Consider the following 26,017-nt stretch of genomic DNA (forward strand, 5'->3'; position numbering starts at 1 on the left):
AACACCACAAAAAGAACAGCAGTAAGAGCTGTATGTCTCCCGTGAAGGTGGTTTTCTTTTTGCGGTGAAACTCAGAAGTTTCACCGCAAAAAGTCATTAACAAGTGTAGATGCTCCCATGGTTTTAGTGCAAAAAAGGGACATTTTGCACTTTAAACGGCAAGTGTAGACATAGCCTAACTTTGTTCTGGCTGTTATTACTTGAAACCACTTAAATCCTACTTTTTATACTTAATAAAATCACTTTTGTTTATTAATAATCACTTACTCTGGGTTTAATACCTGGGGGAGCAAACAGCTGTGCATCTCTCTCTAGCAGAGATATAGAGGGCGCACAATTTACAAATTTACCCTGTATAAATTAATCCGTTTTATTCTGTATACATTTGGGGTTTGGATCCCACTGGGAGCTGGGTGTCTGGGTGCTGGAAACAGGTAACCTGATGAGCTATTTTTAGTTAACATCTGCAGCTCTGGGGGCGTGGCCCAGACCTTGGGTCTGTGTTGCAGCCAGCTAGCATGTCTGGTTCAACAAGGCATGGTTCTGGAGTTGCAAGCTGGCATGGAAAATGGGCTCTGAGGTAATTTCAGCACATCAAGTGACAGTCCCAAGGGGATCTCTGAGACTGAACCTGTCACACTCATATCTATAAGAGACTGGGTTGGGAGGAGAAATGAAGGGACTATGCTTAGTTCTTGGGAAATGGGGCGGTAGTTATTTTGTCCCATCCTTGAAACCCGTCTTTTCTCAAAGCTTCCTCATTCAGTTTATTACAGAGAACAAACATTATAAATGTTCATTGTTAAGCTGCTTCTTTAAAAAACATAAGTACTGTATCTTCATGGCTAAATTCAGGACAGAATGATCTCTTTTGGGGGTATATCGACATTGCAGAGAGGGTGTATGATTGCAGCACATGTAGGCATACCCAAGCTAGTTTTAATCTAGCTAGCTCATGTTCCAATAGCCATGAAGCTTCTTCAAGCCCACCTGGGACTCTGGGGTGGCTGGCCTTCACTGAAACCTGTGCTGCCACAGTTTCACTACTCTCAGTATTCAAGCTAGCTATCTTAAAGATAGCTCAGATTAGTGGAATGCTGTGACATTTTTAGTCAGGCATGCAATTCTACACTTGCATGGAAAATGGCATTTCCTCTATTCGGCACTGGTGAGGCCACAACTGGAGTATTGCATCCAGTTTTGGGCCCCCACTACAGAAAGGATGTGGACAAACTGGAGAGAGTCCAGCGGAGGGCAACAAAAATGATTAGAGGGCTGGGACACATGATTTACGAGGAGAGGCTGGGGGAACTGGGCGTATTTAGTCTGCAGAAAAGACGTGTGAGGGGGGATTTGATAGCAGCCTTCAACTACCTGAAGGGGGGGCATTTCCAAAGAGAATGGAGCTAGGCTGTTCTCAGTGGTGGCAGGTGACAGAACAAGATGCAATGGTCTCAAGTTGCAGTGGGGGAGGTCTAGGTTGGATATTAGGAAAAACTATTTCACTGTGAGAGTGGTGAAGCACTGGAATGGGTTACCTAGGGAAGTGGTGGAATCTCCATCCTTAGCGGTTTTCAAGGTCAGGCTTGACAAAGCTCTGGCTGGGATGATTTAGTTGGGGTTGGTCTTGCTTTGAGCAGGGGGTTGGACTAGATGACCTCCTGAGGTCTCTTCCAACCCTTATCTTCTGTGATTCTACGACCCTCCATGTGGCGTGACCTCGCACAAAAGGTGCACACAAGGTTATGATGTGCGGAGGATACAATCTTGTTCAACATGGTGTCCTCCATGCACACTTGGGTGCCCGACAGAGGCATCCCTTGGGCACACCATGTCCTGGGACATGCAATGCATGCCTTGCATACACAGACAGCACGTCATGGCTCAGATATGTCAGATTAGCTATTTTTCTAAAAAAAATGCTCTAGTTCAAACAGGAATTAATTCAGAGAAGTTCTATGACCTGTGTCATGCAGGAGGTCAAATGAGATGATCAAAGGGATCCCCTCTGGATTTAGAATATGTAACTCTATGAACTAGGAGTGTTGACAAATAGTATTATTATTACAGTATCAAAATCCCACATCACATGTGCGGGACCTTTTAGGTCCATTTTCCTCTTTTACAGAATATATATTTTCACATTATACAAGTAAACTGCTTTTAATTTAAGACAGTTTGCATGTATCAGAGAAGTAGTCACTTGCATTCAAAAATCCAAGATAGTCTTTTGAGATCTTTGGATTAAATGCACTATAACAGTGCTTAAGGCTTTATAAATAGTGACTTAAACCTCATAATCCCCATATGAGATGGGAAAGCATTTTTTTTCATAAGAGGAAACTGAGACAGAGGTAAAGTGATTTGCTTAGGTAACACAGAAAGTCTGTGGCAAAAGTGATCACTTAATCTAGGAATCTTGATCTCCATCTCCATTTTCTTCATCTAGAATTGACATCTTTTTAAATAAGTGGGCAGTTCACTTGTTTGTTACAGTCTAAAAGTATAACAAAAATACAAGTCTGTCATCTTGGATTCCTGTAATGAATTCTGACTGCAGTTACACAGTATAAACCAGTAACTGGAAAACACCACGAGCAAAACACATGCTTAATCACTAATCTTGTTATACATAAGTGATGTTCTAGGATACATCTTACCTCATCTATCTCCTTTATCCATCGATCAATACCATCAAATGACCAGCGATTTGTAATGTCATATACCAGTATCACCCCCTATGTGAAAGAATATTAACATGAATATCACTTAACATATACAAAATGCATAATACATAGTACTACCTCACTCTATCATCATTCTATTATCTGTATCAGGATTATGGGGTTTACAATCCTGCCAGATGCTGCGTGCTCCCTGAGTAGAGTGGAATCTCACAGCATCTTCCAGAATCAGCACCTTTGTCCCGATCTAGAACTGGGAATGGAAGGGAGCATGGAGGGTGGGAAGCACTTAGCAACTTGCAGGATCAAACCCAGATTCATCAGTTTGTGGTCAATGTTAATTCAATTATAAAACCAAATTATGAACATGTTTGGGTGATGTATACATCACAAGTAACACAGACATATTGCTTCCAGTTACACTGTATAGTGTCCAAAAGCTAAGGGCCTCAAATTCTATGGAGATCCAAATACCTCACTAGCAGAAGTAATCAATGCACATTATCACTGTTTACAGCAATACTTTTAGGAGCCTACCCCATGTTTTCAACCTGCAGCTAATGAACTGATGTGTCAGAATGCAAAAACACTAAATATAATGTAGCTGCACAAACATCTGAGTCTGTGGTAATAAGTTTCAAAGTGGTAGCCATGTTAGTCTGTATCAGCAAAAACAACAAGGAGTCCTTGCTAATAAACTGGATTTATAATTTCCCCCAATTCTTGACTAAATTCCATTAACTATTTATCCTTCTAGTTACACAAAATTTGAGAAAGTTTAGCATATAAAGTCCACTTGGACATTTGCTTCTTAACTAAAACTCCCATTACTTCTAGCTTTTACTGCAGCCTCTATTCAGAGGTGTAATGATAAGTAGGACTGCATATGTCTGTAGAGCACATACATTCTGCTCCCTCTTTTGGTTGAGATGTAGTGGTTGCTAGAGGGCAGTATTAGGCATGTAATAATTCCTTAAGGGCTCCTCCCTTTCTTACTGTAGCTTCAGATTGTGGCATCTTGTTAGGCCTGATACTCTCCTTCTCAATGAAGACAGCAAAATTATGAGAACTAGGACATCAACATGAGCATGAAACTTACAAAAGTACTTTATTTATACAGCACATTTATATATATATATATTTTATAGCAGCCAAAGGTGGCGTTTTAGAAGAAACTCCCATTCTTCTGAAATATACAGCTCCAACCTCAAAGAACTTACAATCAAAGCCCTTAATTCTGCCAGGGGAACCATGCAGGCAGAACCCTGCATCCAGATGGAGTCCCACTGATGTCAATGGGGACTCATCTGCATGGGTCTTGCAGGATCAGGCCCAAGTTTAGATTTTATTATCCTGGCTTGTTGCATCAACACTATGGAGTGGGGAGGAAGGCCAGTGTTTACAGCAATATGATCAGGCAGTGACTCAGGTCAGGCATATAAAAATCATGATGGTTCAATAGTAGTATTTTTTTAATTTATAATTATTATTTATTTGCCTTGTGGCTATTGTGGAAGGAGTGAGCCTTGGGGGATTTAAATGAGGAAAAGGTGGCAGATTAGAAGACCAGAAATGGAAGGGCATTCTATGGATGGGGCAGCACAGAGAGTGTTGTGGGGGAAGCAGATGAATGGTGCATCAAAACTGGCATTGAAGTTGGGGTAGGAGGGGCAATGTAGTGCAATAAAATATTTTGGATGGCCAGACAGACAGCTCAGAGCTATAGAGCTTTCGTGAGCTACAGCTACAGCTCACTTCATCTGCTTATGCTCAAATAAATTTGTTAGTCTCTAAAGGTGCCACAAGTACTCCTTTTCTTTTTGCGAATACAGACTAACACGGCTGCTACTCTGAAAACTAAACAGAGAGAGTCTGAGGAAAAAAACAAAGATAAGTTAAAGCAGACTAAGGACCTGATTATCTCCTATAGCATAAAATCCTACGCAATATGATGACATTCTGCTACAGCAAGTCATACCTTCCCTTTTGGGATCAGTTTCCCCTCTCTTGGCATTAGCTAATCTTGTTTTGCATGCTATGCAAATTTACAATCTTCTTATAATTTCCCCTCTTTTAAGCACACGCTTAAATCCATTCCTATTCAACAAAGCACTTAAGCATGTGGTTAACTTTAAGCACATGCTTTACCGAATAGGGACGGACTGCTGAAATACGGTCTAGAAGTACAAGTCCCTAGTGCAGTGATTCTCAAACTTTTGTACTGGTGACCCCTTTCACATAGTAAGCCTCTAAGTGCGACCCCCCCAAATAATTAAAAACACTTTTTAATATATTTAACACCATTACAAATGCTGGTGGCAAAGCCAGGTTTGGGGTGGATGCTGACAGCTCACGACCCTCCATGTAATAACCTCGCAGCCCCCGGAAGGGTACTGACCCCCCAGTTTGAGAATCCCTGCCCTAATGCTTGAGCTAAAGGGAAAGTTACTTTAGCTTTGGGCAATAACAGACTGTTGTAGTCACCGGGGCTTCCTGGGAGGAGTAAGACATAAGATTATGCATCAAGTCAGTGTATTACACTATCATTTCCTAAGTTTAGTCTTGTTCTTCATTTATTTAATAAGAAAGTAAAAGATACTGTCCCTTTCCTGAGATTGCTCTCATTTCTTTCCCCCCAGAAAACACTGTGTTGTATTCAGGAATATTACAGTATCTGTGTGCTAATTTACTTTATACAGTGAACTCTAAGAGCCAGTGTAATAAGGTTCACTACTCTTGTGATATGTCTTTACCAGCTCTACACTTATTCATCCATCCATCCACCAGCAATTATACATTACAATGAAGACAGCTTTGAGCTTACCTGAGCACCTCTTGAATAGGAACGAAATATGGTGCAGAATCTCCCTTGTCCTGATGTATCCCTAAACAAAATAAGTTTTTATTAAGAGAAGCAGGGCAACTTCTTACGTTAAGAGTTAAATATTAGCAATTTATACACACACCAGCTCATACTAACTGGACACCATCAATCTCTTCCCATCTGTTAAGCAGTAGCAGTCACCAATACACATAAGAGCTTTTCAGCACTCTGCAGTTATTTACACACTAACTTGCTTTCTGTGTTAGTGTTCTACCCCTTGCTCTAAAACAGGGGTTCTCAATCTTCATGGCACCATGACCCTCTTCTGATATCAAAAATTACTACACAACCCTAGGACGGGGGGCCTGAAGCCTGAGCCTGCCTGATCTCCACTGCCCTGGGTGGGAGGGCCAAAGCCCAACTCCATTACATCCATTCTGTGTTAGGCCATGTCTACACTATGAAAGTACTCCGATTTTACAGAATTTTTGGGAACACATCATATAAAGTCGAGTGCATGCGTCCACACTAAGCACATTAATTCGGTGGTGTGCATCCACAGTACTGTGGCAAGCGTTGACGTTCTGAGCAGGGAACTGTGGGTGGCTATCCCACAGTTCCCGCAGTCCCCACTGCCACTGGAATTCTGGGCTGAACTCCCAATGCCTGATGGGGCCAAAAATCTGTCACGGGTGGTTATGAGTAAATGTCGTCAGTCAACCCTCCCTCCCTCCGTGAAAGCAACAGCAGACAATCATTTCGCACCCTTTTCCCTGGATTGCCCGAGCAGACGCCATAGCACAGCAAGCATGGAGCCCGTTCAGCTCACTGCAGCAGTTATAACCATGGTAAACACCTGGTGCATTATCATGCAGTTTATGCAGAACCAGCACCCGACAAACCAGGTGAGGAGGCGACGGCAGCGTGGTCATGAGGACATGAACACAGATTTATCTAAAACCACGGTCCCCAGAAATTGGGAGATCATGGTGTTACTGGGGCAGGCTCACGCCGTGGAACGCCGATTCTGGGCCCGGGAAACAAGCACAGACTGGTGTGACCGCATAGTGTTGCAGTTCTGGGATGATTCCCAGGGGCTCTGAAACTTTCACATGCATAAGGGCATTTTCATGGAACTTTGTGACTTGCTTTCCCCTGCCCTGAAGCACAAGAATACCAAGATGAGAGCAGCCTTCACAGTTCACAAGTGAGTGGCAATAGCTCTCTGGGAGCTTGCAAAGCCAATCAGTCGGTAATCAATTTGGAGAGGGCAAATCTACTGTGGGGGTTGCTGTGACACAAATAGCCAACACAATCATTGAGCTGCTGCTATCAAAGGTAGTGACTCTGGGAAATGTGCAGGTCATACTAGATGGCTTTGCTGCAATGGGATTCCCTAACTGTGGGGGGGCCAAAGACGGAACCCATATCCCTATCTTGGGACCGGACCACCAGGGCAGCCAGTACATAAACCGCAAGGGATACTTTTCAATGGTGCTGCAAGCACTGGTGGATCACAAGGGACATTTCACCAACATCAACGTGGGATGGTCGGGAAAGGTTCATGATGCTTACTTCTTCAGGAACTCTGGTCTGTTTAAACGGCTGCAGGAAGGGATTTACTTCCCAGACCAGAAAATAACTGTTGGGGATATTGAAATGCCTATAATTATCCTTGGGGACCCAGCCTACCCCTTAATGCCCTGGTTCATGAAGCCGTACACAGTCACCCTGGACAGTAGCAAGGAGCTGTTCAACTATAGGCTAAGCAAATGCAGAATGGTGGTAGAATGTGCATTTGGACGTTTAAAGGGTCGCTGGTGCAGTTTACTGACTCGCTCAGACCTCAGCGAAACCAATATTCCCATTGTTATTGCTGCTTGCTGTGTGCTCCACAATCTCTGTGAGAGTAAGGGGGAGACGTTTATGGAGGGGTGGGAAGTTGATGTAAATCGCCTGGCCGCTGAATACGCGCAGCCAGACAGCAGGGCGTGCTGCACATCAGAGAATCTTTGAAAACCAGTTTCATGACTGGCCAGGGTACTGTGTGACACTTCTGTTTGTTTCTCCTTGATGAAAACCCGCCCCCTTGGTTGCCTCTAAATTCCATGTGAGCCAACCGCCCTCCCGCCTTCAATCACAGCTTGCTTGCAAAGGGAATAAAGTCACTGTCGTTTACAAAACATGTATTCTTTATTAATTGATTATAAAAATAGGGAGATAACTCACAAGGTAGCCTGGGTGGGGTGTGGGAGGAGGGGAGGAGGGAAGGAAAAGTCCATTTTAAAACTTCTTGAATGACAGCCTTCTGTTTCTTGGGCTGTCCATTGGGGTGGAGTGGTTGGGTGCCCGGAACCTCTCCCGCCCGCCCCACGTTCTTGGGCGTCTGGGTGAGGAGGCTATGGAACTTGGGGAAGAGAGAGGGCGTTAAACAGGGGTTGCAGCGGCAGTCTGTGATCCTGCTGCCATTCATGAACCTCCACCAGATGCTGGAGCATGTCCGTTTGATCCTGCAGTAGCCCCAGCATTTCTTCATGCCTCCTCCGATCTTCCTGCCGCCACCTCTCCTCATGTTCATTGACCACTTTCCTGTACTCTGCTATTGTGTCCCTCCACACACTCTGCTGAGCTCTGTCAGTGCAGGACTACTGCATGAGCTCAGAGAACATTTCATCACGCGTGCGTTTTTTTCGCCGCCTTATCTGAGATAGCCTTTGGGACGGAGGAGGGAGGCTTGAAACATTTGCAGCTGCTGGAGGAAAAAAGGGAGTGAAGTATTTAAAAAGATACATTTTACAGAACAATGGCTATAGTCTTTCAGGGTGAACAACACTATTCACATTACATAGCACATGTGATTTTGGTACAAGGTCGCATTTTGCATCTTATATTGAGTGCCTGCAGCTTTGGTGTTAGAGATCACACACGCAGGGCCGGGAAACAGAATTCGGCTTGCAGGTGGCCATGGTAAGCCATAGTCTTTCGGCTTCTGCAACCTTCATATCAGCAGCACCCTCCTCTCCCATACCAAGCAAAGCACGTTGAGTTGGCCATTTAGTGCTGTGGTTTTCCTGTTAACATGCGGCAGCAGAAACCAAACTAACCCCCCTCATACAATTCTCTGGCATGATCGCTTTACCCCTTTACCCCCCACCACGTGGTTGGTATCAGGAAAGATCCCTGCTAGTCAAATGCAAACAGCTCAGTGCCAATGCCCGCCCTCTCCCACCCCCACTGCGTGGCTAACTGCGGGGAGGATTTCTTTTCAGCCCCAAGCAAACAGCCCAGTAGGAGCGGCCACCTCTGAATGTCCCCTTAATTAAATTCCCCTATTTCAACCAGGTTACCATGAACGATATCACTCTCCTGAGGATAACACAGAGAGATAAAGAACGGATGAATGCCAGCAAACACTGGGACCACACGCTGCCAGGCTTTGTCATGCAGTACCACCAGATTACTTGCTACTAGCATAGTGTGGTAAAGTGTCCTACCCTGGGGGACGGAATAAGGCTGCTCTACCCAGAAACCTTCTACAAAGGCTTTTAGAGTACCTCCAGGAGAGCTTCATGGAGATGTCCCTGGAGGATTTCCGCTCCATCCCCAGACATGTTAACAGACTTTTCCAGTAGCTGTAGTGGCCACGAATGCATCCCAAGTCCTCAGGGGAACTTAATCATTCAAAAACGCTTCCTTTTATAACATGTATTATATTTTAAAAGGTACACTCACCAGAGGTCCCTTCTCCGGCTTCGTTGGGTTGGGAGGGTATTTCAGTCAGGATGATAAAAAGATCCTGGCTGTTGGGGAGAACGGTGTGCTGTGTGCTCTCCTCAAGCTCGTCCTCCTCATCATCATCTTCCCCATCTGCAAAATCCTCTGGCATAGCGGAGAGTACCCCATCATCGGAGTCCACGGACAGGGGTGGGATAGTGGTGGTGCCCCCCCCCCCCCACCCTCCCAGAATTGCATGCAGCTCAGGGTAGAAGCAGCATGTCTGGGGCTCTGTCCTGGAGCGTCCGTTTGATTCTTTGGTTTTCTGGTACGCTTGTCTGAGCTCCTTAAGTGGCACTGTGTTGCGTCCCTGCTGTAGCCTCTGTCCCTCATGGTCTCGGAGATTTTTTGAAATGTTTTGACGTTTCGTCTTTTGGAATGTAGTTCTGATAGCACGGATTCCTCTCCCCATACAGCGATCAGATCCAGTACCTCCCGCTCGGTCCCTGCTGGAGCTCTTTTTCGATTCTGGGACTGCATGGTCACCTGTGCTCATGAGCTTGCCTGGCCAAACGGGAAATGAGATTCAAAAGTTCCCGGGGCTTTTCCTGTACACCTGGCGTGGCCAGTGCATCCAAGTTCAGAGTGCTGTCCAGAGCAGTCACAATGGTGCACTGTGGGATAGCTCCCGGAGGCCAACACCTTCGAATTGCGCCCACACCAACCCTAATTTGAAACGGCGATGTCGATTTCAGCGCTAATCCCCTCGTTAGGGAGGAGTACAGAAATCGGTTTTAAGAGCCCTTTATGTCGAAAAAATGGCTTCGTTTTGTGGATGGGTGCAGGGTTAATTCGATGTAACCTGCTAAATCTGACATAAACTCATAGTGTAGACCAGGGTACTTATATTACCTCCCTCTCCGCATTACTGTAGTGTCTGAGCACCTTAGAATCTTTTGTTTATTTATCCTCCCAACACCTCATGAGGTCGGAAAGCATTATTATCCCCACTTCACAGATGGGGAAGTGCGGCAGAGAGCAACTAAGGTTACGTCTACAGTACGAAATTATTTCAAAATTATTCTATTCGAATTTTCAGAAGCTATTTTATACATTCGGTCTTCTGTGTCCCCACTAAAGCACGTGAATTTAGTGGATTGTGTCCACGATACCAAGGCTAGCATTGAATGTCGGAGAGGTGCACTGTGGGTAGCTATCCCACAGTTCCCGCAGTCCCTGCCACCAATTGGAATTCTGGGTTAAGCTCCCAGTGCATGATGGGGCAAAAACATTCTCATGGGTGTTTCTGGGTGTGTGTCGTCAGAAAGCTATGGCAGACAATTGTTTCGTGCTTTTTTGGCATGCAGACGCCATACTGCTTTCAGCAGTTGGTGCACCGCTGCTCTCCTGCTACTATGAATCCACCTCTCCAGCTCAACTCTGCTCAGCTACCATGAACCAAGCAGCACAGCTTCTGTCGCCAACTCTGCTCTCCTGCTATTGCCATGCTTCCGAGCTTCTCCATGTTGTCTGTCCTGGGTTCCCACCTCCCTGAAAGCCACAGAAGACAACCATTTTCAGCCTTTGTTCAGCTACCATGAACCAAACAGCATAGCTTCCCCTGCCACTCTAATCTCCTACGTTTTGCACCCTTTTCCCAGGATTACCCATGCAGGAACCATAGCCATGGAGCCCGATCAGATCTCCACTACAGTTTTGACCATTGTAAATACCTCACACATTATCCCTATCTTGGCCCCGGAACACCGGGGCGGCCAGTAAATAAACTGAAAGGGGTACTTTTCCATGGTGCTGCAAGCACTGGTGGATCACAAGGGACGTTTCACCAACATCAACGTGGGATGGCCGGGAAAGGTACATGACGCTTACATCTTCAGGAACTCTGGTCTGTTTGAACAGCTGCAGGAAGGAACTTACTTCCCAGACCAGAAAATTACTGTTGGGGATGTTGAAATGCCTATAGTTATCCTTGGGGACCCAGCCTACCCCTTAATGCTATGGCTTATGAAGCCATACACAGGCACCCTGGACAGTAGTAAGGAGTAGTTCAACTATAGGCTGAGCAAGTGCAGAATGGTGGTAGAATGTGCATTTGGACGTTTGAAAGCGCGCTGGCGCAGTTTACTGACTCGGTTACATCTCAGCACAACCAGTATTCCAATTGTAATTGCTGCTTGTTGTGTGCTCCACGATATCTGTGAGAGTAAGGGGGAGACATTTATGGCGGGGTGGGAAGTTGATGCAAATCACCTGGCCGCTGAATACGCGCAGCCAGACACCAGGGCAGTTAGAAGAGCACAGCAGGAAGTGGTGCGCATCAGAGAAGCTTTGAAAACCAGTTTCATGACTGGGTAGGGTACGGTGTGAGAGTTGTATTTGTTTCTCTTAAAGTTACCCACCCCCTATATATATATGAAAGGAAATAAAGTCACAATTGTTTAAAAACCATTCTTTATTATTTGTTGCACAAAACATTGAGAGAAATCAGAAGCTAGATGGGGGGAGGCTATTGGGTTAGGGGGGTGGAGAAGGAGGGAAGGACAAGTCCAGAAACCAAATCAAAATTTAGGATATGCCAGCTTTCTGCTGCTTGTGCAATCCTCTGGGGTTGACTGTGTTGGTCCCTGTAGCTTCCCCACCCCCACCCCATGTTCTTGGGCGTCTGGGTGAGAAGGCTATGGAACTTGGAGAGGAGGGAGGGCGGTTATTCAGGGGCTGCAGCAGCAGTCTGTGGTCTTGCTGCCTTTCCCACATTAGATCCACCATACAGCGGAGCATGTCAGTTTGCTCCCCCATAAACTTGACCATAGCATCCTGCCTGCTCTCATCGAGCACGTCCCTCTTCTCTTCGTATTCATGTAACGCATCACGCGACTCTGCAATTCTTTGCCTCCACGTGTTCAACTGGGCCCTATCAGTGCGGGAGGACTACATGAGCTAACTACATGCTATCCCGAGTTCGCGCTGGGGACGGAGTAGATAGGGGCCACATTGAAACATTTGCGCCTGCTGCAGGAGGAGAAAAAGGGAGGGTAGCATTTTAAAAGATACATTTTAGAGAACAAAGGGGACACTGTTTCTCAGTGAAACAGGCAATTCATAGTACACAGCACATGTTCTTTCTGTACAAGGTCTCATTTTGCCTCTTATACTGAAGTGCCTGCCACTTTGGTGTGAGTAAGCCATCACATGCAGCCAGGCAACAGTATTCAGCTTGCAGGCAGCGGCCAGGCAACAGAATTCAGCCTGCGGGTTCTCTGGGATGATCGCTTCACACAACACCCTCCTCCCCCCACACCACGGGGCTCCGATGAGGCTCTGAGGAGGGATGAGCCCTTTAAACTAAACGCGAACAGCCCAGGGCAGCTGGGTTTCCCCCCACCCTGCACGGCTCCAATCAAGCTCTCACTCACCAGAAGTGTCTTCTCCAGGGTCATGGTCCGGGAGCATGCTTTGGGAGTAGGGGGAGGCTATTGGCTCCAACGTTAAGAACAGTTCCTGGCTAGGGGGGAAAACAGATTCCCCACTTGCTGCCTTGTACTGTCCTCCTCCTCGTCATCCTCGCTCTGTGCTACTCCCCCCTTGTAGGTGTCCACAGACAGTCGTGGGATAGTGGTGTCATCACCCCCCATAATTGCATGCAGCTCACGGTAGAAGTGGCATGTATGGGGTTGTGACCCAGAGCGCCCGTTCGCCTCCCTGGCTTTTTGGTACACGTGCCTGAGCGCCTTGATTTTTGTACGACACTTTTCTGTGTCCCTGGAGTAGCCTCTTTCCATCACGGCCCTAGAGACTTTAGCATACATATTTGCATTTCTTTTTTTGGAAAGTAGTTCTGCCATAACAGATTTGTCTCCCCAACATGCAATGAGATCCAGTACCTCCCGTTCAGACTGGGAGCTCGTCTGCAAATCCGGTACTACGTGGTTGTCTGTGATGGTGGACTGTGCTGATGGTCACTTGTGCTGATGGTGACCAAACAGGAAATTCAAAAGTTCCTGGTGCTTTTACTGCCTACCTGGCTAGTGCATCAGAGTTCAGAGTGTTGTCCAGAGCGGTCACAAGGGAGCATTCTGGGATAGCTCCCAGAGGCCAATATCGTCGAATTGTGTCCACAGTACCTGTAACCCGGAACTGCGATCTTGATTTTAGCGCTACTCCACTTGCCGAGGTGGAGTACAGAAATCGGAGTAAAGACCCTTTAAATCGAAAAAACTGGTTTGGTCATGTGGACAGAACCAGTTTTATTTCGAGGTAACTCGGCTAATTCTGAAATAACCGCGTACTGTAGACCAGGCCAGGTTACAAAGGAAGCCTATGACGGAGCAGGGAATTGAATCCAGATTTCCCAAGTCCTAGGCTAGCGTCCTAACCACTAGACCATTCTTCATCGCTTTGCTAGGTACTTTCAGAGTGCAGAAGATATTACCTGCCTTGAAGAGTTACAGTCCACTGACTAATATTGTTTAAAAGGCACTGAGGAAGAACAATGGAACAAACACTTACCACAGCTGTAGCTTTATTCGACGGCCATCCAGAAGTATTGTCGTCGTCTTGTAATCAATACCTGGAAAATAAATTTTGTTTAGAGTTAGAATCTTAGAACTACTGAATTAAGTAGTGTCTGGATATTTATATCTTTAAAAGAAGTTAACAGCAAGGAAAAAATACTTCCATTAGTCCAATATGTATGGGTCAAACACATTCTGTGGATTTGAAGTTATGGAGACCTCTCAAAGCTTAGAAAAAAGTAGTCAGAAGTAGCTATGAGGCTGTGGGTGGCACTACAAAAACCCACCATAATGCAAGCTAGCATCAGTGCTCTGAAACACTGGGCTTGGGTACTATATCTACAAAGCATACAGTTAAGGACCTTAAAAAAAAAAAAGTCCCTGAAATACAACAGATCTTTCAAATTCAATTTTTAAACATTCTTTACAAATATGTAACAGTCTGACAACTGAGCCAAACCATGCAGTAGCACTGGTAAATGCACTTCTCAAGTGTCCTCTAAACGTTTGGCTTTGTTGTAGGTCAGTCATTTCCTATTTAATTCAACATGCTTATTCAAGAATTCCCCTAAATCAGTGACAAAGGTGGACACTAGCTCTGAGAACTTCATAAATATGAGTCAAGTCACATTCGGGTAAGACTAAAGATGATATATTTTATTACCTGAAGGCAAAGTACTAGGTAAGCAAAACAAAAGACTGAAAAGAAGGAAAAATGTGTTGCTGTGGAAAAAACAAACATTCAGGGAATAGGGTTTTATCACAGCTGAAATCTTCAGTTCAACTGAGATGAAGTGCATTCTCTATGAAGTTATATTACATATTTCTGATTTATAAAAGCCTACCTAGATACCATTTTGACCTGCTCTAACAGGTCAGAACCCTGGCTGTGCAAGACTATGTAGGAAAAATAAACTAAGGTATGAATTTAGCTTGTGTATACGAACAGCTAATAACAGAATCTGAACATCTTTACAGTTAGCATTAGTCACTGTGATGTGACTTTTAGAATGAAAGGCAAAGGTTTTTGTTATGAATCAGAAACAGCATGAAACCATAACAATGAGACCAACAGATGTCAATTGTGTGGTTGTAGAAGTCTAATGTTCTTCTGAATGAATAATGTTCTTCTACGGAATAGCTTTGTCTGGCTTCAACTTTAAGAATATACAACCTGAAATCTATTTCTATGGAGTAGAAGGAAATGAATGAAGCTGTTAGAGCAAAGGGTACAGTTCGTGTCAAGAGCCTACTATTAGTGCAAGCAACAATAAGATAATTTGTTTCTTCAGCTTCCTATTACACAATAAGGATTACAGAAGAGCTCTACATAATTTCTACTGAACCAATCTGCATTTATTAGAAGACAAGAAAATAAATCCTTTAACTCTGCTGGGAGCAATATCTAAGTTTTGGTTTTGCTTTTTTAAAGAACAACATTTTAATTTGTTGTAAGTTCTAAACTGTTATGGCTCTGGCCCAATTTGTGAAAGAATGTACTTGAACTCCAAGTCACACTTTGGAGTAATTATGCCTTATTAGTATTTACATTCGCAAAACAGTAAGAGAGTCTGGAACAGTAATTATAATATATCTGCGATGGAAAATTCAAGTGAAGCATATCATTCACAAATGTGAGTATCAGACAGGGTCATTGACAGAGAGACAATTAAGGACTCAATTTGGGAAGGTGTTTAATGTTAAGCATGTGCTTATATACCTTACTGGGACATACAGCTGAACAATTTCTTTGAGGTAATTATTTGTGGGAAACTTATCCCTTTCTTTTTGTAAATCAGACTTTAACTGCTCCCAATTTCAATTAACATTTATTAGTAACTATTCACTGGGTAGCTTGGAACAACATTTTTCAACCAATGGGTTGTTTGTGCTCAACTGTTCAACTTGAATACTGTATTTACTATTTGTGGTATGTGAGATCACCTAAGATACACTATACTGTTTCTGATCCTTGGCTGGATGGCAAACTTTTAAATAAAAGGGAGAGGGGGAAAAAATCAGATAACTAGTGAACACTCCTGTTTACACACAAATGCCCTTGCTCACATGTAAACACAGGTATCCATATATAGAGTAGCCATTCCTCTCCAAACAAGAGTCACGTGAATAATTTCAAAAGCAAACACGGCAGAACAAACATAGTCAAAACAGCATTTCAGGACTGAAAATAAAATTTGACCTGCTCTAAAATCAATTATAGTTTAATAAATATGGCACAAAAGGATGCACTAGTCCCTTCACATAAAGCTTCATTAAAGGTGCAGTTGTCTGAGAGTATATTACTTTGGAAGAATACTTTTTATTTTTATAAAACCAAGGAAAAGCAAAGTTAAGGCTTCACTTAAACAAGTATCTTAACTCCACTCCTGTAAGAAGAAAAGGAGGACTTGTGGCACCTTAGAGACGAACAAATTTATTTATTTAGTCTCTAAGGTGCCACAAGTACTCCTTTTCTTTTTGCGAATACAGACTAACATGGCTGATACTCTGACTCCTGTAAGAGATACCTTTAGAAAAATCAGGTCATATTATTGTCTTCAACCATAACCTCATTTTATCCGTGATCATGAAGAACAGAATGCTTTATGCTTGTGCCACTTTACAGCCTTAGGAACCTTCTGAAGGAAAAATTTTCTCCCGTCCTCCACTGACAATCACCCTAGTGATTGGGTTACATTTTCAAGTCTCCCTCTATGGAATAGGGTTAAACTTTTTCCCTCTACAAAAACTGAATGTCAATCTCCAGCAGTCATTGAATGTGCTAGACCAGAGGTCCCCAAACTTTTTTTTGCTGAGTCCCCCTTTGGAGATTCATGTCCCAGGCACAGCCCCCTTGGCACAGGGCAAAGGGGGGAACCTCGATGGTGTCCAGTTTGGACCAACACACACTGGTTACCCTGAAGAAACAAGAAAAAATTCATAACCAGTCAAGTCCTTCAGCTTGTTGTGCCCCACCAGAGGGAGGACCCCACAGTTTGAAATGTTTGTTAGCTGACATTCCCTAGAGATGTTACAAATGCAAGAGTTAAACTTCTGAAGTTAGACCTTAAGCATCGAAATTTAGTTGACTATCTTCTAGATCACTGCTAGGGAAATCCAATAAAGCAAGTTTTATTTCTTGCCTGATTTCTGCTACAAAATGGCAAAAAATAGTGTTTGTTTTTTTTAAATCCAGGGAACACCTGTAAATTTAGGAACTTTTAATTCAGGGACCCTTGTCAATTTCACTTCAAATTTGGTAAAAAAGCTTTACCCTGGCCCCAGATCCAATCTACCAATGGTGAGGTCACTGAGATTTTTGTGCTTTTAAAGGAGTGTAAACCTGCCCCCCCCCCAAAACAGGCTTACAAATGGACAACCTCAGTTGCTATTTTAACTATAGTGTGACTAACATTGCTTCATAATCCAAACTAGCATTACTGCAGTCATTAACAGTGCCATGAGAAACATTTCCATGTATAGAGCTATACAAATATTTGTGGCTATTTCTGATGATATTCAATACTGGCCGCGTATACGTTTACCACTGCAGCTGCTAATATTCATGTGTAGGATGTTGCTACAAGCAAGCTTTTTTTTTTTTTTTTTTTTAAATAAAAGCATTATATATCTTTTGGGTCTCAGTAACAAAGTAGTTTCCTAAAAATAATAAAAGGCATATTTACAAAAAACAACCAAGTAAAGAGAAATTGATCAATAAATGAAACATAAAAATACAGAATGCCACTCTGAGACACATACAGCAATGTCTGTTAAATTATATCCTCATATAAATCTGCCAAAGTCTATTCTTCAGCAGAACTGCTTTGGTACATTAGATTACTTGACTTTCTTCAATGAACATTTTCCACATGGAGTGGATTTTTAAAAATACTCATATTTCATTCATTCTTTCACTTGCAGGATCACACACACACCCCTCAATATTCTGTTCTTCCACTTCACTAGGACCACTTCTTCCACTAGGAATGGTCTAGATCAGTAGTTCCCAAACTTGTTCCACCGCTTATGCAGGGAAAGCCCCTGGCGGGCCAGGCCAGTTTGTTTACTTGCCACGTCCGCAGGTTTGGCCGATCGCAGCTCCCAGTGGCTGCGGTTCGCTGCTCCAGGCCAATGGGAGCTGCTGGAAGCGGCGGCTGAGGGACGTACCGGCCAAACCTGCGGATGCGGCAGGTAAACAAACCGGCCCAGCCCGCCAGGGGCTTTCCCTGCACAAGTGGCGGAACAAGTTTGGGAACCACTGGTCTAGATAATACTTGAGTGCCATGAGTGCAGGGGACTGGATTAGATGACTTCTCAAGGTCCCTTCCAGTCCTATGATTCAGGAGTGAAAGATTTTATTCAATGCCATATTTGGGCTTGACAAATCCAAAGAAACCTATTTTCTGTACTTTTTGAGATAAAAATTAATCCTTTCATATTTGTGCTTAACACAATAATATTTAAATTTTACTTTTAAAAAGAACTCCATTTTCATGAACTTACTTATTTCCCTCTTCCTTTAACTGTATGCCTATTATGTCAGCTAAATTCACACACTGGTGTTTGTCAGACCCCAATCACCCATCAAAGTACTGATCAGCAACTTTCATACTTACTGCAGTTGATACAAGAGACCATCACCTAGTCAGTGAATTCAACATTGAGACATTTAATAAGATGTTAAAAACCAAGTCCTATACTTATGAATATCATTCCACAGAAAGTTTATAGCAAAAAAAAAAATAAATCTATCAAATCAAATTAAAATAAAATAAAATTGGGCTGCATCTCTTAATGTTAATGTAAAACAAGTCAGGTTTAGTGTCAGATCCATTTTTGCCTTCTGCTTACTTGCCATTCAGAATGATCATTCTTTAACTTCCAATCCTTCTGTCAAACTTAATTACTGTACTAAAAACTATCTGTTTAAAGTGTACAGACTGTACACATACCAAGAAAAATAGAGTCTTGGCTCCCAAGTTATTGGATATGTAAAATGAAGCCAGGAATTTTAATACACTCTCTCACACTTTAAGGGAAGCTGTTGTTTCAGTCATCCCCAGATATGCTAAAGATCCAAGCATGCATGGTAAATAAAGGTGAAGCTCCTTCATCACCTGTGACACCCAAATATTAGCTACTGCCCTTTCAAAAGGCTTGATAAAATCCTATCCCAAATTATTCGTGTAAATCAGGTGAGGTTCATCCATCACAGACATGGATCTGACAGTTTGAGTCAAATGATTAGCATCACTGCAGTTCCGAGGGAGTCAAAGGATCTTCTTGCTGCCATGTCCCTGGATGCAGAGAAGGCCTTTGACTGTGTATCCTGTCATTACCTTTTTTACATACTTGCTACATTCGGATTTGGTACTCAATTTATCTTCTGGATTAAACTTCTTTATATGAATCCATTTTTCAGGATGATTACTAATAGCACTATCTCAGAACCATTCCCAATTCACAGGGGTACACGAACAGGGTTGCAGTTTGACCTCTGTAGTTTGACCTACCCCTAGTACTGTTAGCTATTGCTGTCCGTAGAAAACAACATATACATGGAATCAAGATAAGTCAAACAGAGCACAAGATCATGCTTTATGCTGACAATGCTCTTGGCCGACTATCCAAACCTGAAGATTCTATTAAAACTAATAAATGCATTTGGACACCTCTCGGGATATAAAATCAATAGGGAAAAAGCAAATTCTGGGCATAAGCAAAATGCTAATAGGGAATCTCTGACAACTGGAATTTTAGGTGGCATCCCAAACATATGAAATATTTAGGGATGCTCATCCCCAGTGAGATTGAGAATCTGGTCAACAATGATCTAGAGCCCATTTTAGCCCAGGCAGCAAGAGATCTGGGCAGATGGTAAACCCTTTGAGGCAAAATTAGTATTATTAAAATGAATGTGTTTCCCAGAATATTGCATATCCTGAGAGGTTTCCCAGGTACTATTTGTTGGCTTTATTTTAGGAAAATTAATGACATTTTAAAAACATTTCTCTCGTGAATGGGAAGCCAAGAGTGGCTTTGTGTAAACTGCAACTCCCAATAACATCCAGAAGCTTCCATTTCCCCAACTTGCAGCATTATCATACAGCCTGTATTCTTAGTCAGGCAGGCAGTCCTGTGGCTCCAAAACATAGCAGGATGATCAATATGATAATAGGTATCTCTTTAAAACTCATTTCCCAAAACAGTGTTTTGGGATACAGCCCATCATCTTAGAAACTATCCAACTCATGGAAAGCTTGGTTCTCTAGAGCAGTGCTTGTAGTCAAACAATTCATATTCTTCAGCTGGAAGAGCAGGCTGTCTCCAGGCACAGAAGCTTGGCTCAGCAACTTGGCTGACATGAAAAGCAGGTAACGTCCTTGAGAAGAGGGATCTTAGATAAATATGACTTTTTTTTAGAAACCTTTGATTAATCTCGAGCAGATGGAAACTGCAATGTCGCTCCCTTTTTCTCTCCCAGCTTCCCTTCCTCCCTTTATTTTGTTGTTCTTTTGTCTCCCCTTGCCCCCATTTTCCCCTTATTTTTGAAAAAAAATCAATAAAATATAAATTAAAAAAAGAAAAATAGGGCCAATTGAAATTACAAACTAATCTACAATATTTTAAATCCTAAATGTATTCTTTGATTCATTAACTCAGTCATAAAACACAATTAAGAAAGTAATCATACACAATTTGCTGATTCCTGAATATGACAGTTTTCTCATTTTGAAACCCACCTGTCAACAGATGCTATTTGAAAAAGACAATGTTCTGGCTGGCAGGCACATGGATAGAACTCTTTCCACCCTTTCACTCTGACTGCCTACTTCCCTCTAAGTGGCCGGAATATTGAAATTTACAAGAATTCTACACTCAAAGGGGGTGTTCTTCAGTCATTAGATAAAAGCTCCTTCATAGCTAGAGCACTTTCTTACATAAATTTAAAGAATGTTGTTATAGCCATGTTGGTCCCAGAAAATGAGAGAGACAAGGTTGACAAGATAATATCTTTTATTAAAGACCAACTTCTGGTGGTACAAGCTACAAGCTTTCGAGGTTCACAGAGCTCTTCTTCAGATCAAGTGAAGATCTGAAGAAGGGCTCAGTGAAGCTTGAAAGCTGGTACCTTCCACCAACAGACGTTTGTCCAGTAAAAGATATTACCTCACCTACACTGCCTCTCTCATAAATGTTAAGAGTCAGATTACTTAGACTTTGGCAACTCTTCCAGAAGACTTCCCATCAGTTTTAACCCATATTATTGACTCCAATTCTAGATCAAACCAGTATTGTAAATAAAGTTTGTTGTGTATTTTCCATCAGTTGCCTTTTTTATTAAAAAAACAAAACAGAAAGCAACAAGTACTAAACCAAAAAAGCCCCATTTGAAACCAAAACAGACCTTTGATTAAAAGAATAAGGGGCTAAAACCTGTGTACTTAGAACTATTTTTGTTTTCCTCTCACTATTCGTGCCACTAGACGAAAAACTGAATTGTTGATAGTCACGTTGTACACCAAATCCAGACATTTTTGATGGATATAATGTATTTTGGTATACATGCTTTTTAAAATCCAGATTCAGTTTACAGTAATGTAATCTAAGATGGCTAAATACACTAAACACATAGGAAAAATATTTGTTCAGAAAAGGAAACTCCATTTAGCATCAGCTAGTGAATTGTCTTTTAACTGAAGTAACAGCCAGTGAACCATGCCTATCACTATAAATAGAAAGGAAGTAGAGAGCATAACTGAAATCACATTTAATTCTATCCTGTCCTAATATTTACTCGTAAGTGATGAAACAGTCTGTTTTTATCTGCATATCACTACAGACTTATCTTGCCATGGGAATTAGAACTAAAAACTTTCCACTTCAAAAGGAAGCATCAATTACAAACTTCAGTTCAGCATTTCCTCTCCTCCGTTCATCTAAAGGAAAAGATATCAGGCAGTAGCTCCTTAACTGAATGTTTACTACAGATTTCAGTAAGCATCCTCAGATGAAAGGTGCTATATATAGCATGTTATTGTGTAGAAGTATTATTAGCATTACCAGGGGGGAAAAAACATGTTTTCCTTATTTTGGTGCATTTTAGTCACGGCTTTCAGAAAAGCTGGAAGGGAATATCACCCTCCAAGTTTCAGAAATCTCAGAAAACTCATCAAGATTTGTTTTTTAGAAAGATACAGGATACTATACAGAAATGGTATTTTTGTTCATTCTCTCCCCTCAAAGGGAATGTATGAAAGAGGTGGTCCTCCTTCAGTTTATTCTATATGAGGTTTGCACTCATTGCTTATGGTCATGACCACAGGATTTTATACTATCCTTCTTCCAAGCTAATCCCTCCAACATGACCAAAAAAAAAAAAAAAGCATTTCTTCCAAACCAAAAGACAGCCTGACTCCCAACCAGCATTTTTATAAATCTTGGTATATATAAGAAACAAGGCCACTCAGATAAAATATGTTGTGTGTATTCCCACATATTGTATATACCATGATACCATCTCTTCCCCTCTCTCTCGCTCTCTGTGTAGTTTTGCCAATCAACACCAACAGAGAATCTAACTTACTATTCACTAATTATCTCCACACAAATGTGTTTTGCTAATCCCAAAGCAGTTTACTATCACAAAAATGACAGACACACTGGGGCTACCCCTCTGGTAGGCAATGCTCAGAATTAAGTTTATTTCAGAACATGTTACAAATTAGAGAAAATAACGTGATTTTTTATAAATCTAAGAGTTTTTAAAAAATCCTATTATCTGGGGTTTTTTTTTTCAAAATCTTTTTCAAACAGCAATTCTTCCCCTATCCAAAACTGATACAAGATCTAATATAAGAAAGTGCCAGTGTTGCCTAGGAATGGTTTCCTAACTAAGACTGTCAAGTATTTGTAGGTCTCAATCCTTTTCACATTGGCATATCAGTGGCTGGTTTGCGCTCATTTTTGTTTTTTTACATTTACACTCCAGTATTTGTTGCTATAGGCTGGGGGAGGGGAGCTTGGGAGAGGGTGAAGGGAGAAGAGAAAACTGTTTTAGACCATAAAAGATATGGAACTATATGGGCAAGTATAAAGAGAATTTGACACTGTGAACAAGCGCATGTATGCTTTTATGGTGTTTTGTTTTTTAAATCCTCCAGCAAAGTGAATGTATGTGACAATTATTTGTAATGGCTTTGAATACACAAAATGCTAAGGGGCTTAGTCTCAGAGAGTCATTATTATACAAAAGCAAACAATCAAGAAGTGCACAATTTGTCAGCTCTAGACAGACTACTAAATTTATTCCTGATCTGCAAGCAACTGCGCACAATGATAAGAGTGCCAAAAACTGTACTAAATTGGCAGTAGTTTGAAGACCAATAGGTAGATTTTGTCGTTTCATCAGGAGGGCCATAGGATTTTTAGTGATGGCATTTATATAATAATAACTTTTCAAAACACTACAGTTCCTTGTTTTGCTTTATGTTAGTAGAAAAACTAGCACAATGGGGTCTGTGTGTGGTAGTGCAAAGTAACAAAACATTCTGAAGAGTAATAAAACAGAGGTGAAGTTATGGATCTTACCTACCTCCTGTATTGCACTTTTCATCTGAATGCTCCTCTGCTACCTGTTTATTTCCAAATGATGTTAGTCAAATGGTATTATGGTGCTTTCACCTCATTTATGGAGCTTTCACCTCATTTATGGAGTTGGCTAGTTCACCTACGGTAGGGAATACACTTCGCCAAAGCACAAGGACATATGCACATTTACACAGGATTTGGTGGGGGAGAGAGAAAGAAAATCCTTAAGCCAACATAGTAACTCAGCCTACTAATATAGTTTATACCCAGCGGGTCCCAGTTAAAGTCATTGTAACTCTAAAATGCGGTTACTATCTTATAAGTAATACATCAAGTTAGTTCACATTGCCATTTATTAAAAAAAATAAAAAATAATGCCAACAGTTCGCTGGTATGCCCAAACCACTGCCTTTAATGCTGACCAATACTGTCTCATTGTTTCCCTGTACTCCCCTGCTGGCCTCTCTGTATCTGTTGTCTCTTATCTTATATTTCGATTGCAACCTATTTGGGACAGAGATGGTCTTTTTGTTCGGTGTTTGAACAGCGCCTAGCACAACAAGATACTGGTCCATGACTAGGACTCTTAGGGTATGTCTACACTACGAAATTAGGTCGAATTTATAGAAGTCATTTTTTCAGAAATCGTTTTTATATAGTCGATTGTGTGTCCCCACACAAAATTCTCTAAGTGCATTAACTCGGCGAAGTGCTTCCACAGTACCAATGCTAGCATCAACTTTCGGAGCGTTGCACTGTGGGTAGCTATCCCACAGTTCCCGAAGTCTCCACCGCCCATTGGAATTCTGGGTTGAGATCCTAATGAAGCAAAAACATTGTCGCAGGTGGTTCTGGGTACATGTCATCATGCCTCCCTCCCTCCCTCCATGAAAGCAACAGCAGACAATCGTTTCACGCCTTTTTTCCTGAGTTACCTGTGCAGACGCCATACCACGGCAAGCATGGAGCCCGCTCAGCTCACTGTCACCATACGTCTCCTGGGTGTTGGCAGACATGGTACTGCATTGCTACACAGCAGCAGCCCATTCCCTTCTGGCAACAGACGGTGCAATAGGCCAGATAACCATCGTCATCATGTCCAAAGTGCTCCTGGCCGCCTTGATAAGGTCGATCAGGAGCGCCTGGGCAGACATGGGTGCAGGGACTAAAATAGGAATGACTCGACCAGGTCATTCTCTTTAGTCCTGCTGGCAGTCCTATTGCACTGTCTTCTGGCGAGCAGCCAGGAGATGAGAATGGCTAGCAGTCCTACTGCACCGTCTGCTGCAATCAAACATGTAAAAAGATAGATGGAGTGGATCAAAACAAGAAATACACCAGATTTGTTTTGTATTCATTTGCTCCCCCCTCCCTCCCTCCATGAAATCAACAGCCGACAATCGTTTCGGTGTGGTCTGTCAGAGACACCTTGAAAAGTTTAATGGAGATTCAGTCCTGCCTGAAATACCGGGGGGAGGGATAGCTCAGTGGGTTGAGCATTGGGTTGAGCGTTGGCCTGCTAAACCCAGGATTTTGAGTTCAATCCTTGAGGGGGCCATTCTGTGTGACATTAGTTTTTGTTTCTCCTTGATGTAAAGCCACTCCCTTTGTTGATTTTAATTCCCTGTAAGCCAACCCTGTAAGCCATGTAATCAGTCGCCCCTCCCTCCCTCAGAGCAACAGCAGACAATCGTTCCGCACGTTTTTTCTGTGCAGATGCCATACCACGGCAAGCATGGAGTCCGCTCAGATCACTTTGGCAATTAGGAGTACATTAAACACCACACGCATTATCCAGCAGTATATGCGGCACTAGAACCTGGCAAAGCGAAACCAGGCGAGTAGGCGACGTCAGCGCGGTGAGGAGAGTGATGAGGACATGGACACAGACTTCTCTCAAAGCATGGGCCCTGGCAATGTGGGCACCATGGTACTAATGGGGCAGGTTCATGCGGTGGAATGCTGATTCTGGGCCCAGGAAACAAGCACAGACTGGTGGGATCGCACAGCGTTGCAGGTCTGGGACGATTCCCAGTGGCTGCGAAACTTTTGCATGTGTAAGGGCACTTTCATGGAACTTTATGACTTGCTTTCCCCTGCCCTGAGGCACAAGAATACCAAGATGAGAGCAGCCCTCACAGTTGAGAAGCGAGTGGCAATAGCCCTGTGGAAGCTTGCAACACCAGACAGCTACCGGTCAGTCGGGAATCAATTTGGAGTGGGCAAATCTACTGTGGGGGCTGCTGTGATAAAAGTAGCCAACGCAGTCAAAGATCTGCTGATATCAAGGGTAGTGACCCTGGGAAATGTGCAGGTCATAGTGGATGGCTTTGCTGCAATGGGATTCCCTAACTGTGGTGGGGCCAAAGACGGAACCCATATCCCTATCTTGCCACCAGAGCACCAAGCCGGCGAGAACATAAACCACAAGGGCTACTTTTCAATAGTGCTGCAAGCTCTGGTGGATCACAAGGGACGATTCACCAGCATCAACGTGGGATGGCCGGGAAAGGTACATGACTCTCGCATCTTCAGGAACTCTGGTCTGTTTCAAAAGCTGCAGGAAGGGACTTTATTCCTAGACCAGAAAATAACTGTTGGGGATATTGAAATGCCTATAGTTATCCTTGGGGACCCAGACTACCCCTTAATGCCATGGCTCATGAAGC

The 26,017-nt window shown here is 42.8% G+C and overlaps 1 protein-coding gene across 2 annotated transcripts in view; it reads right to left on the reverse strand.

Annotated features, from left to right (window-relative positions):
- The window catches only part of RAB40B (RAB40B, member RAS oncogene family), a 60,771-nt gene that overhangs the window by 6,504 nt on the left and 28,250 nt on the right, over positions 1-26,017 (reverse strand). Inside the window, exons 2-4 of one of the 2 annotated variants that reach the window (XM_073311255.2) lie at positions 13,750-13,810; positions 5,509-5,569; positions 2,661-2,738 (exon numbers count right to left, since the gene is read on the reverse strand). In XM_073311255.2, the coding sequence (XP_073167356.1) occupies positions 2,661-2,738; positions 5,509-5,569; positions 13,750-13,810 (200 nt within the window). Of the gene's footprint in view, positions 1-2,660; positions 2,739-5,508; positions 5,570-7,737; positions 10,328-13,749; positions 13,811-26,017 lie in introns of those variants that run through there. The other variant, XM_078848478.1, reaches the window with a different exon arrangement.

This window comes from Lepidochelys kempii, chromosome 14, assembly GCF_965140285.1.
Source record: "Lepidochelys kempii isolate rLepKem1 chromosome 14, rLepKem1.hap1, whole genome shotgun sequence".
NCBI lineage: Eukaryota > Metazoa > Chordata > Testudines > Cheloniidae > Lepidochelys > Lepidochelys kempii.